The 14,761-nt window shown below is 39.5% G+C and overlaps 1 protein-coding gene across 10 annotated transcripts in view; it reads left to right on the forward strand.

Moving 5' to 3' along the window:
* Positions 1-14,761, forward strand: part of Dnajc5b (DnaJ heat shock protein family (Hsp40) member C5 beta) — a 101,270-nt gene that overhangs the window by 69,322 nt on the left and 17,187 nt on the right. For all 10 annotated transcript variants that reach the window (XM_076932174.1, XM_076932177.1, XM_076932173.1 and 7 more), the window contains 2 exons: positions 9,416-9,629; positions 12,460-12,631. In XM_076932174.1, the coding sequence (XP_076788289.1) occupies positions 9,416-9,629; positions 12,460-12,631 (386 nt within the window). The remainder of the gene's footprint in view (positions 1-9,415; positions 9,630-12,459; positions 12,632-14,761) is intronic.

Here is a 14,761-nt window from a genome sequence, read left to right on the forward strand (position 1 = left end):
CAATATTAATCACACAGAGATCATAAAAGCCTAGACAGCAGGGTTAGAGTGAGGTCATAGAACTATGGGAACTTGAGTTGTTAGAGTTATCAGATAAGATGTTAAAACAAATATGATTAAAAAGACGAAAACCAAGACGGAAACTCTCGGCAACTTATGTGAATATATGTGTTTATAAATTGACAAGCTGTGTCTATCACAGATATGCCCAGGACTCCTTGTTCCCTGTGCTCAATGCTAACCTGGGAGTGCAGACTTGCCCATCACCACTCTGCTACCCTAGATCAAACCTTTTACAGAACTATGAAAGAATTTGCTTCTTAAGCTGTTTTAAGATGACTAAGTTGACCAACAGGATATAGCAGATTTTAGAAATCCAGAGGCGAGACCTTTAAAATAAACAATAGTATTCCCCAGAAGATACCATCAAGTAACAATGCAATAAAGGGAAACGTATTCTGTATAATCAATGAAAGATTCATCTGCAGCACATACAGGATGTTTTCTTAGAGCCTACATATTATTTTAAAAGCCAAACTAAAAATTATAAAAGACAGAAATATACTAGTTCCAAAAGTTTCTTTCTATATATAACTATATAAAATATATAACTAGCCTTATAAATCATATCACATAGATAGATAGATATGTAGACATGTAAAACATATATAGATAGAGACTAGTTTATGTAGGCATATACAAAATCAGACTGACAGACATTAAGATGCTTGTTCATTCCAAATGTTATGGTATTCACTTTCTGTATCTTCACTCCCAAGTCCATGAGGGTCTGTCACACATCGCTTCAGATGTTCCATGGTCACACTGTTGGCAGGTTTCTAATTCTGCAAACTGTGGCTATGGTCTCATTCTCTCCGCAAGGAATCTTCTCTAAAAAAAAAAAAAAAAAAAAAAAAAATAAAAAGGTCTGTTTTCTGGAATCTAATATTATCCTAGGCTTTCTCTGTTTATTACAGACTGTGGCTACATTTTACTAATTAATTATTTTCATACACCATGAAAGGCATATGAATGAACAGGTGATTGTTCTATTGAAGTGGAATCTGAGTTTCTCTCAGTTTTCTCTCCTAATCCTGCCTTCATTCCTCCATACTCAACTTCATTTTCGTGTTCTAGCCCCGCACTCCGCCACACACACGCCATGCAATGCTTTCTCTCTCTCAAAATCCAATAAATAAACAAAATACAAGAATATTCAAAATAAAGAAAAACCCATTATGACAAAAAAAAAAAGAACAAAAACAAAACAAAACAAAAAATGCCAAACAAAATAAAATGGAACAGAAAACCCAGCTGGTACTGGCTCTGCCACAGGGTTCTAGAACACGGGACACTATCAGTGGCTGCTGTCTCTTCTTTTTAGCACCCTGCAGATAGATTTCTTCTGAGGTCAGAGAGGGCACAAATTTTATGGTTGAATAAAGGAAGTCAGGAAGAAATGAAAATATCTTCACGATAGTAACCAACATTAAAAACTGAGTTCAGAGGCATGGTAGTGCACGCCTTTGATCCCAGCACTCGGGAGGTAGAGGCAAGCAGATCTCTAAGTTCAAGGACAGCGCAGTTTTCAAAGAGAGTTCCAGGAGAGCCAGTGCTCCACATAGAGACCCGGTCTTGAAAAACCTAAATAAATAAATAATAAATGGAGGTAGAAATGTGTTCAGTAGAGGAAGGCTGCTAGAGACACAGCCATGCCATAGTAGAATGTGGCTGAGTACATCCCCAGAGTTTTCCTCTGATATCCCGGTCCGCGGAGGGTGACCGGGTGAGCCGATCAGAATCTGCCCCAGGAGACTCAGAGGCTGGTGGATGGCAGTCTCATCTGAGAGTGCTGGCTCCCTTAGGGGCCACTTTTAAAAAAGCGCAGGGATGTTTAGAGATGAACTCCCACATTCTAGTTGAATACCATGTCACTTTTACATATAAAATTAGAAATGGCAAGAAATACCTTTAACACGAGCAAGTGATTGTTCTATTTAAATGGAGTCCGAGCACTTCCTCAACCAGAGAAGCTTTCCTGTCTTGCTTGCTCTGTAGATAACCCCCAAGCAGGTGGAGTGCTCACTGAGTTCACCTGCTCGAGCAGTTGTGTAATTTTGGCTGCTGCCCCTGCTTTGCCATCTGGGCCAAGGAAACTCAGAGCCAAGAGTGTCTGCCAAGAGGAGTCAAAACACTGCTGACAATCAGGACTTGGAATTGCTACAGATGAAGGCATTCCAGCCTCCAAATCAGCCAACAGCATTGTTAGGGGTGTGTGATAAACAGCTAAGTGCATCTGCCCTTGTGAGCTGTCAGAGCCAACAGCAGAACGGATGACAGGAAGCCAGGCTGCCGCCGTAAGTCGGGATAGGGTGGACCAGTGTTCCTCTGAACCCTGGAAACAAGGCAAGCCTTATAAGAACCATTTTTTTTTTCAGGGAATTTTTCCCTCCTGGGCAGAGGTCATAGTCCTTTCATTGGGTTGGGTAACACACTGTATCTTGAGAACTACCAGGGAGAAATGCTGCACAGTGGGATTCCAGGAAGGGTGGGTGCACCACAGAGCCAGCTGCTTGAAGAATGCTTGAGTGATCGAGAGGAAGAGCACTATATATATTCTGAAAATGTTTCTTTTATCTTCTCTGAGCCCTCTCTGACTCAGTAATGGGTCATTTAAGGCAACAAAACCTGAATTTCCAGATGTCTCAAAAGAATACATGTTGTCACTGGGGCTTCAAGATGCTTTGACAAAAACATACAAGTGGTATTTGCATACAAGCAAAAATAAAGCAAAGAAATACCTGTAATCCTAATGTACAACCATAAACACTTAATTTTGGTTATTACTTCCCATTTTCCTATTCCCCCCCCCCCTTTTTTTTGCTTCTTTAAATTTATTTATTTATTTATTTTTACCATTACTCTCCTCCTTTTAGAACACGCTTCAGCACATGTGTACTCAGCGGGATTGGTATGAAGGATTTCCAGGGCATTGAGTCTGGTGGTCTTTTCTGAGTCCTCGGCTTTTACAGCCTCTCTGTATGAGCAGTTTGAGGGATTGCTCCTCTTTGAAATACCTTCTTCCCCTGGGTCCCAAGACTTTACACTGTCTAGTTCTTTTCCTTTTATCTCACTGAAACTTGCTTTTTACTGCTCGTTTTAAAGTATGGTTTTGTTTTGTTCTGTTTTGTTGTTTTGGTTGAGACAGACTGGCTTTAGGTGTGCCTACCCTGCATGGCTGGATTTTCTTAAATCCTATCTCAAAGCCCAGTCTTTAGCCTTCTTGGTCCACTTTCTTTGGACTCTTGTAGTTTCATGATTGTAAATGACAGCTTCCTACCAAGAACTTCCAAATGTGGGTCTCTTAAAGTATTTTCCTTCTGATCACTGGACTTGAAGCTCTTTAGAGTCACTTAAAATGTTAATAGGCATCTCAAGTATCCAAAATAGAACCTTTAGACCCCATCAAAACTTTCTCAGTATAAGAGAGTCCCTTGCTATTCCATCAAACAGAGTAACCAACTCTGTTTGCTAAGGCCCCAACTTTGCTGTTATCCTCGTCTTTCTTTCTTTAGAGCCCACATCCAAATCATCAACTGTCTCTCCAAACATATCCAGACTCTCTCTACTCTGTCCCCCACAACTGCATGAACTCCTGCCTGGCTCACTACTGGAGGCCACGGAAGCAAATGCCCACTTTTACCTTGGGCATCTTTCAGATTGCATATGCTTTCTGAAGGTAACATCGGGTGGACTGTTGATCTCAGAATACTCAGGTGGTCTCTCATATCACACAGTCTGAAGCACATGGCCCCAGAGTCTCACTGTCCGTGCCTCGGGCCTGCTTCTCACTTTAGCTGTGTGACTCTGGGCAAGATCCTTCACTTTTCAGTATCTGTATATTCTCATATGTGAAATGGGATAATCCTATAATACTAAAAAAGGATTGTAATACCTTTGTCACGCTTGCTGTATGAATATTTATATCAAGCTTGCAAGCAATAGCATATAGTAAACACTGAAAAGATTATAAAATGACAAGATAAGCATTTTGGGCTACGGGCAAAGACTTTCTCAACAATTCCGCATTTCAAAACCATAACACCAGAAGTTTCAGTTATAAGAACTTACAGGTCGTCCAAATATCCCCGAAGGCAGAACACACACACACACACACACACACACACACACACACACACACACACACACACAATTCTTTTGATAAACCAAACTTAAACCAATAAACTCTGGTTATTCTGTTCTCTATTTATTCTGAGTTGAGTGTTGGAATGGATTTTATGCCTGGACTCGCCTTCTCAAGCATTTTGCTACTCCCTAAGCAAATGGTCCTTAGCTACATGTAGATATCCATCCACTTTTTAATCAGCAAATTTTAATGTGTAAACTAGGTGTGAGTTTTTTAAATAAAAAAATTACTATATAGAATTCAAGGGGAACAGATGGATAAGGTCAGATTGTTGACAATAATTTCTAGGATACACTTTACACGCAGTTTTACTTTTTTTTTTTTTTTAAAAAAACTATTTATATTAGTTCCCTATCTCTTGTCTAACAAATTACCACAGCCGTAGCTATAATAACATATTCAGTGTCAACAGGACTGGTTAGCAAGTAAAAGCATTTGTCACCGAACCTCACAATACACGTTCAGCCCTTGAGATCCACACAATGGAAGAGAACTCACTTCCAAAAGTTGTCCTCTGACTTTCACCACGGTGCACGCAGACATGTGCATGCACTAAATAAGCCCATGTGAAGAATCGGCATGCACAGGTCCTGGCTTCAGTCCTCAGTTTTAGAGGTCAGAATCCTGGCTAAAAGCAAAGGACATGCTCTCTTGTGCTAAGGGGAGGATTTTCTCCCAGTCCTTCACTCTACCTCCACTCTCCCCTGCCCCCATGTCCCCACCACTCCTCCTCCATGGAGGTAGGAGTGGGGTATCCATGGGGTAGGTCTCCCATGAATATTGACAGCCATGGCATATCACATTGCAGCAAGACTAGGCATCTCTTTCTCTTCTTAAGGCTGGACAAGACTACTCAATAGGACGAAAGGGTCCCAAAAGCAAGCAACAGAGTCAAAGACAGCCCCTGCTCCCACTGTTAATAGTCCTACAAGAAGACCAAGTTACACAACTGTAACATGTATGCAGAGGGTCTAGGTCATATACAGGCTTTCTGATTGATGGTTGTCTCTCTGAGCCACATATGAGCCCAGGTTAGTTGATTTTGTGGGTTTTCTTGTGGTGTCCTTGACCTCTCTGGCTCCTACAATACTTCTTCCTCATCTTCCATAGGATTCTCCAAACTCTGCTTAATGTTTGGCTGTGGGTCTTTGTATGTTTCCATCAGTTGCTGGGTGAAGCCTCTCTGACCACAACTGGACCAGGCACCAAACTACGAATATAGCAGAATATCATTAGGAATTATTTCATTTATTTTTTCCAATCATGATTAGTTCTATCCCAGGTTTCTGTGCTATCCAGCCTCTGGGCCCTGGCCCTCCAGCCAGGGTCAGCAGTGGGCTCCCTTTTATAGCATATGTCTCAAGCTGGACCAGTTATTGGCTGGCCACTCCCACAACCTCTGTTCTACCTTTACCCTGGCAAGACAAATTGTAGGTCAAAGGTTTTGTGACTGGGTTGGTGACTCAGTAGCTCCACTAGAAGTCTTACCTGGTTACAGCAAATGACAAGTTCAGGCTCTATATCCCTCATTGCTAAGAGTCTTAACTAGGGTCACCCTCTTTGATGCCTGGGAGTTTCCATTGTACAAGATTTCTAGCTTGCTAACTCAGGACTCTCTCCCTCCATCCTCCCTCCACCTGATCCATCCCCATCCCACATAGACCGTTCCTCCCATCCACCTCCTGAGATGTTTGTTCTATTTCTCCCTCACAGTGAGATCTATGTGTACCCCCTTGAGCCCTCCTTTTTACTTAGCTTCTCTGGATTAGGGATTGTAAAATGGCTATCCTTTACTCTATGGCTAATATCCATATAATATAAGTATAATATCCATATATATAAGTGAATACATACCATGTTTGTCTTTCTGGGCCTGGGTTACCTTACCCAGGATGATATTTTCTAGTTCTATCCATTTGCTGGCAAGTTTCATGGTCTCTTTGTTTTTAACAGCTGAGTAATACTCCATTGTGTAAATGTACCACATTCTCTTTATTCATTCTTCTATTGAGGGATGTCTAAGTCATTTCCAGTTTTTGGCTATTGTGCATAAAGCTGCTGCAAACAGAACTGAGTAAGTGTCCTTGTAAATGATGGAGTATCCTTTGACTGTATTCCAGGAGTGATATAGCTGGGTTTTGATGTAGAACTATTCCCAATTTTTGCAAAACTTCCACATAGATTTCCAAAGTGGCTGTACACTTTGGTGGTGCACTCTCACCAGTAATGTTCCCCTTGCTCCACATCCTCGATAGTATGAGCTGTCACTTCTGTTTTGATCTTAGCAATCTGACAGGTGTAAGATGGAATCTGAGTTATTTTGATTTGCATTTCCCTGAAAACTAAGTATTCATTTCTTTAAATGCTTCCTGGCCATTTTAGATTTTGCTGTTGAGAATCCTTTGTTTAGCTTCATACCCCACTTTTTAATTGAGTCATTTGTGTTTTTTTGAAGTCTAGATTTCTAAGTTCTTTATATATTTCGGATATCAGTCCTTTGTCAGATGTAGGGTTGGTAAAGATCTTTTCACAATCTGTAGGCTGTCATTTTGTCCTATTGCCAGTGTCATTTGCCTTACAGAAGCTTTTTAGTTTCATGAGGTCCCATTTGTTACCTCTCAATCTCAATGCTTACACAATTGGTGTTCTGTTTAGGAAGTCATCTCCTGTGCTGTACTTAAGGCTATTTTCCACTTTCTCATCTCTTAGGTTTAGTGTATCTGGTTTTATGTTGAGGTTTGTGATCCACTTGGACTTGAGTTTTGTGAAGAGTGATAAATATGGATCTTCTGCAGTCTCCTATATGTAGACATCCAGTTAGACCAGCACCATTTGTTGATGCTGCTTTCTTCTTTTAATTGTATAGTTTGGGCTTTTTTTTTTTTTTTTGTCAAAAATCAAATGTCCATAGATGTGTGGATTTATTTCTGGTTCTTCAATCTGATTCCATTGATCAACTTTCTTATTTTTATATCAGTACCATGCAGTTTTTATCACTATTGCTCTGTAGTACAGCTTGAAATTAGGGATGGTGATACCTCCAGAAGTTCTTTTAAAGTTCAGAATTATTTTAGTTGAGTTTCTTGTTTTTCCATATGAAGTTGAGTATTGTTATTTCAAGGTCTGTAAAAAATTGTGTTGGGATTTGATGGGTATTTCACTGAATCTGTAGATTGCTATTGGTAAGATGGCCATTTTCACTATGTTAATCCTACCAATCTATGACCATGGGAGATCTTCTCATCTTCAGATATCTTCTTCAATTTCTTTCTTCAGGGTCTTGAAGTTCTTGTCATACAGATCTTTTACTTGCTTGGTTACAGTTATGCCAAGATATGTTACATGTTATATTCTGAAGGGTGTTGGTTTTCTGATTTCTTTTTCTTTTTTTCTTTTTTAATGACTTATTTATTTATTTTATGTATATGAGTACACCATTGCTGTCTTCAGACACATCAGAAGAGGGCATCAGACCCCATTGCAGATGGTTGTGAGCCACCATGTGGTTCCTGGGAATTGAACTCAGGACCTCTGAAAGAGCAGTCAGTGCTCTTAACCACTGGGCCATCTCTCCAGCCCCTGATTTGTTTCTCAGCCTGTTTATCGTTTGTATATAGAAGGGCTACTGAAGGGCAGCTGTAGGAGTTCCTTGGTCGAGTGTTTGGGGTTGCTTATGTATACTATCATATCATCTGCAAACAGGGAAACTTTGATTTTTTTTTCAATTTGTATCTCCTTGATCTCCTTTAGTGTCTTATCGTTCTGCCTAAAACTTGAAAGTATTATATTCAATAGATTTGGAGAGAGTATACAATCTTGTCCCTAATTTTAGTTGAATTGCTTTGAGTTTCTTTCTAGATGTTGGCTATCAGCTTGCTGGATGCAGCCATTATCATGCTTAGGTATGTCCCTTTTATCCTTGATCTTTTCCCAGATTTTATCATGAAGGGCTGTTAGACTTTTGTTCAATGCTTTTTCCACATTTGAGATAATCATTTTTATTTCTTTTAGTTTTTTTATATGGTGGATTACATTGATAGATTTTTATATGTTGAACCATGTCTCTGGAATGAAGGCTACTTGGACATGATGGATGATCTTTTTGATGTATTCTTAGCTTCAATTTGCAAGCGTTTTATTGAGTACTTTAATAGGTGTGAGTTTTTTTCAGTTAGCTTTACAGGTTGGTTTTTAAGACATGTGATGCTCTTTTGTTCTGCATATGAGCTTCTATTACAACACTATAATGACACATTCTGTCTGAGTCAATACAGTAAACACCTATGTGTTGAGGCCCAGGATGACCACATAAGAGAGAACAGTCATGTTGGATTTTAACTGAGTGTCATACAATTGACTTTTTCTTAGTGGAGAAAGAAAGTGAAGGCTCAATTTTGAACATGGCTTTCATCATTTGAATTGTTTCTTGAGGGAAATGAGAGAAATGGCTACTGGTGAGGAGGTTGCATGGCTGACTCATTAAATCCACTATACAGGTTGCTTTTTATAGCTGAGTACACTTAAGAGCAATCCAAGACATCCCATCCAACACAGAATACAGATGATACCCCCAGGATCAGCTTTATACCCTTCCCATGGGAAGGAGGAAGTGAGTTATACCCACAATTGTAGATGCCCAGACTATTGGAAGTAGTATAAAGAGCCCTGTGGAAAGAAGTCAAATACACACTTGGAAGCAAGAGAAATCAAGAGTTTGTTTAGAAACATAAATGGAGTTAAAGACATGTAGGACACTGATGAAGGGACCATAATGTTTGTTCACGGTAGTATAAAGTTAAGAGTATTTTTATACTTTAACTTTAAGAATGTGTAACATGAGGTTCTGCCATTCTAGGTAGCTTTACAGGTTCTAAGTGGAATTTTAGTATAACCCAGAATTTATAAATACCTCCATATGTTGAGGTGGACTACAATCATCTTCATTTGCCAATAGTAGGATATCTCAGCCACAGCCTTTATTCCTTTAGTGAGAATTCCTTTGAGGATGTGGAGGGAGAAACAATGTAATTGTTTTTGCACATTGGAATCAAATGACATCATTTAATGAGAACTTATTTTTTTAGGAAACAGCATCCCATTGAATGTGTACAAATAAAGGATGTTCAAGTAAATACTGTCTTTATAAAATATTGTTGTAACTTTTGATAGAGAGCTAATACTTTTCTCATTGCTTTTAATTTTTAAAAGAAAATTAGCCCTGCGACACCATCCAGACAAGAATCCAGATGATCCATCTGCTGCTGAGAAGTTTAAAGAAATCAACAATGCCCACACAATCCTCACCGACACCTCAAAGAGAAACATATATGACAAGTATGGATCACTGGGACTCTACGTGGCCGAGCAATTTGGAGAGGAAAACGTTAACACATACTTCATGCTCTCAAGCTGGTGGGCAAAGGTAAATCACTTTTTTCCCTCTTAAAAGCAATTTCCTGGAAAATCATGATATTATTCATCCTGTTAGACTCTATCTCAAAGAAAGACCAACCTTCCTTCTATCAAATTCTTGTAAATAAAATGAGACATCACTTCCTCTGAAAGCTGTTATTTGAAGACCATTTTTCTTTAGCCCATCAATTAATTATGAAGTTCAACATGACTTAACAGACTTCTAGACATTAATTATATCTGAGTATGGAGCTTCAGGTTAATTTTGACTGCTCCCTTCTTCCCCCCATGGTGACTAATTAAAAACTGACTCATTTCTCAAAACCAAAAATAATTTATTAGTGTGACAACTATTTAATAAATTATGATAAGACAAATTTAGCCATGTACTTTACTATCTATAGCATAGACTACATCAGCAAAGACAATACCTAGGAGAATGGTTACAGGCTCAGCTGGAACCTGCCTTGGGGTGGCAGAGAAGGAAATGAGGGGAAAAGTGAGAATTAAGTAGTAGAAGACAAAAGATTGATAGCTACTTGGTTGAGAAAAAGTCAATATGTTTAAAGACTTAACATAATCAGAATTGCAGTGGTAATTTTGTTTCTTTTCCCAGGAATCCCTAATATATGTACATTTGGTAGTGGTTTTATAGTTTTATAAATTTTAATGTTTTTTCTGATAAAAGCAATAGTTTTACGTATAGAACAGATATTATTCTAGCATATATTACAATATGTATATTGTATGTACATATAATGGTACATATTCATAATATATCTGTAATATACATATGTATATGTAATAATGTATATTATATATAAAACAGACATATGTTCCATTAATGTATTTTGTGGCCAGTTGACAATCATGTAAGTTGTGGTATATGCTAACAAAAACCAAAAAAAACCCCAACCCTTTTAGAAAGGCAGGATTCATGTTGAGTAGAACTTTGATTGCTGTTTTCTCCCACTTGACCTCCCTATGTTGAAGAATTTGATAGGCAAGAGGATATGTCTTCACAGTAAGCATGAAGAGACAGTTTGAATCACAGAGCCCCACTTGTCTTCTGCTAAATATCTCAGATACCCGTACTCACCTTTCTTTGAGGGAAACATGGGTTAAAGAGATGGTGCTGAGTGAAGTTTGAGCATGTGGTGAGAAGGAGCATTCTGACCATGAAATCAGTGAGGGCAGACTAGCATTCACACAACAAGGTGGGCTTCTGTGGGGTTCCGTGGAAATCTGACTTCCAGATATGGCACTATTATTCCCTTGGGAAGAAACAACTGCAGTCCAGATAATCACACACACTTTCTTGATATTGTATTTTGGTTGTCTAAAGATGAGAACAAATTTTCTTGTCCAGGAAGCTGAAAAAACTGATCAAACTTCCAATAGACAAGTCCCATTTATGCAGTAGCAAAGAGATACGACACAGAGCAATGACAGGCTTGGCTTCTTACGAAGAAGTATACATTCTTTTTCTGCTGTACCAAAGCTCAATTGCATAATGCTTACCTAAGTGGCATTAAATATGTTCCATATAAATGAAACAATGTACCATCAAAAAGTACATTAAAAAATACCAGGTCCCTGTTTGGAACTAATGTATACTGTGTAGCATGTATGGTAAGGGATGAAGTAAGGCTGTTTCTCAAAAGAGGAGATTTCCCTGGAGAAAGAAACAGGATGAAAAGGAGATTTTCAGGAAACAGTATGGCAGTGGCACAGTTCAAAGAAAGGGGACAAATATAGGTGAAGGAGAGCTGAGGTCTTTGAGGGCAATGGCTGGAGAATGCTCACAGGGGGAGTCTTAGAGGCAAGTGGGGGTTTTAAATTTCCCTAAAATGATGAAATCATACAACATACATAGCAAAGAGACCATAAGTGTCTGCAACCAAAGGTCCTCCACTGCAAGCCATCCTGAGACTCCGTCCCTGTTCCTGGAGCCAGAATGAGTAGATGACACCTTAGGAAGGAGGGGAGGGGAGGGAAGAGTGTCAAGTCTGAATTCTTCTTAGGTCACTGAAGAAGTGTGTACATGTACATATGATCTTTATCCATTGCTGCCCCCATCACTGATTATATAAAATCTGCATTAAATTTGAAGATGTACAAACTTCATTTATTAAAATAAATTTGATTTTGTTCAATTGCCCAAAAAAATGGATTTCTTGGAATTTCAGATTGGGGGAGTCAAGAGAAAGTGTTTTCTGGCTTGATCAAGTCATTTGTGCTTAAGGGAAATCTTGATGCTGTTTCCTGGGAGGAACTAACCATTTGTTTGTCTATTATTTTGTAAACTCATTAATTCAGTAGGAACTAGATGTCTGCAACATGTCAGGTACTAATCAGAGACTCAGAGAAGAGGAGGAGGATGTAGGGACCCTTTGAAGAGATGCTGCAGGACCAGGTTACTAACAGGCACTTGTGTGTGACAGGGAAGCTCTTTTGTGTGGTGAGAATTTACTGTGATTGAACAAGTGGGCTTGGTGACCTCACATGACCAGTCATATCCTATCCAGTACGGGTCTGGTTTTTCTTTTGCTCTTAGCACTCATAATAGCTTAACAATAGAAGAAAGTTCCAAACTGTGTTACTCCGACTGAAAGTAATTCCCTTTAGGTCTCATTTGTACAAACATTGGTGGGAAAAGGTTATTTCAAAGGAACTCAAGAGACAGTTTACATGGGTTAAGAATAAGAGTGAGTGTGGCAAGCAGGGTATGCTGGGACAGCTTTAACCCTATCAGGTATGTAGTTGCAGACTTTGAGTCTGGGGTCATCTTGTCCCTCATGCCAGTGACTCAGATTTGACTTGGCCTCTGTTTACCCTAGACCCTGTTCATCATCCTTGGCCTCTTGACCGGCTGCTATTTTTGCTGCTGCCTTTGCTGCTGCTGCAACTGTTGTTGTGGACATTGTCGGCCCAAATCATCAACACCAGAAGAGGAGTTCTATGTGTCACCAGAGGACCTTGAGGAGCAGATCAGAACTGACATGGAGGAAGGTAGGGTGAGATGAGAGTAGAGGTACTGGATAGTGTCACCTCTGGCTATGTACGTACGTACGTACGTACCAGGTCTTAACGAAAGTAAACAACCACACAGAACCAGCCCTCCTCCAGACTCCCAGCTTTGGTGGGCAGTTTGGGAGAAGACAACAGGCTTTTGTCTTGACTGAGCAGAGAGAAAGGCTAGATCTAACAATATTAGAGAGAAGTCATGAAATGCCCATGATAATGTTAGACATCATCATGATATAGTTTGATATGTCTGTTTAAGAGAACTAGGCTCTGGGTTCAGGGATGTTAGGGAAGAGTGCCCGAGGACCGAGAGCTAAGGTAGAAGTTTCTCTCAGAAGATACACTTCAGTCTTTAGGATCTCAATTGAAATACAAAAGACTGGCAGTCAAACGTGGCTTTTCTTCCTTTGTATTATCGTCTGATGATTTGGGAGTGGAACAGGAGTTAGATAACTCCTCCTTAATCTGGAATGTGGCTTCTTTGCCCACATGGACACTCAAAGATAGCTGTAAAGAAGCATGGAAAACAAACTCTGCTCATCCAGTCACCTCTGTTGTCCATCTGTGTGCACACATCTCTGTGCTACATTGCTTCATTCTTCAAGTTTATTCTACCCAGAAAGAAAAAGGGAAAAAAATCTAAAAATAAAAAAAAATTCTTAAGAGTTCAAAATACTAGAGATAGTTTATGGTCTGTGAACAATGTCTGTGTTTAAACAAGCCAGGATCACAACTGCCATTGTCCTGGTGTCTGGAAGCAATTCTCACTGTCCTTTTCTCTGGTGGGTTACACTGTTATCTTGGGTTTCAGGCTTTATCTCACTGCCAAGTCCCCACAATCAGCTAAAAGAATTACTGGATAATTGCAAGAAGCACACTGTTTTCAGGACTACGTGAACCAGGATGGTGCACTCCTCTGCTTCTCTGTTCACATTCAGATAGCACCAGAAACTATTTAGAGGCTTCTGTATGCCTTGTATTTCTTACTGGATGTGAAGCTGATGACATCTTATGTGACTGAACATCCAGATCCCAGCAAAGACTGTGTTTAATCGTGTGGCTAGTACTGAGTTCCAGACTCTCAGAATTGGGAGTTCAAAGAAGACAGAGGTGTGGTTTGGTTTTATGCTTTTTTTTTTTCCTTTCTGCAAACTGTAATGTCTTGTTATAGGCATGGTTATCCAGTAGCTAGAAGTATTTCTGGACATTTCTTGTTACTGATATTGGAACCAAACTGTGGACTAATGGTGAAATTATTGTACATTGAAAGTACTGTACATTTACTCTGCATTATTTTGTATAGAAAGTAACAAATAATGAATCTTTTAATGAAGGCATACAGAAGGAGCAGGCAAATAAGATCACTGACAAATGAATTAAGTAGCTCTAATTATCTGGAAAGGCCTTCTCATGAGGCAAGGGTGGAGGTCTGCACCACAACTTGCTCATGAGTAATGATTCCTGGGCACAGGCCTCAAATGATCTGTGAAGGAGGTGCTTAAGAATAAAGAAGAAAACATCACACATCATTTTGTAACTACCATTTATTTTTCTCCACGTGTAACATACCAGGAAAATCAGAAAACTAGCCTTTAATAAAACAGAAACGACAGTTCATTTAAAGGGAGAAAGAGATGGAGTGCCATGGGAAGTCTGTGAGGTATGATGTGATGATTCTAGTTTCTGTGGGTGCAATGTGGAGTCCAGCATGGCCTTGGTGGGGGTGGAAGGACATGGCTCCCACCCCTGGGACAGGGCCACAGGGCATGGGCCTCCATGAGTGTCAATACATGGCAGGTGTGGGCACAAGACTTGTTTGAATAATGATGTACATATTTTCATGTTCCTCCTTCAAGGGATGTCCTCTCTTTTAATGTTAATGGCTCCATAATAATCAAAGACAGCAGGAGTCTGGAAGATGAAGGTGTGGCTAATGTCTTAGCAAAATGATAACTGCTGGGACCTTCAGGACAACCCTTAAGGCTGTGGGAAAGAACTCTAAAACATGAGTTCAAAAATATCAAGTTTTTCAACTATGCAAAAAATAAGGATGCAATATGAATTAAATGAGGAGTGTCACAAATCTAAAAGAACAAAGGCAGCTGCAATAATGAG

This window comes from Arvicanthis niloticus, chromosome 4, assembly GCF_011762505.2.
Source record: "Arvicanthis niloticus isolate mArvNil1 chromosome 4, mArvNil1.pat.X, whole genome shotgun sequence".
Taxonomy (NCBI): Eukaryota; Metazoa; Chordata; class Mammalia; order Rodentia; family Muridae; genus Arvicanthis; species Arvicanthis niloticus.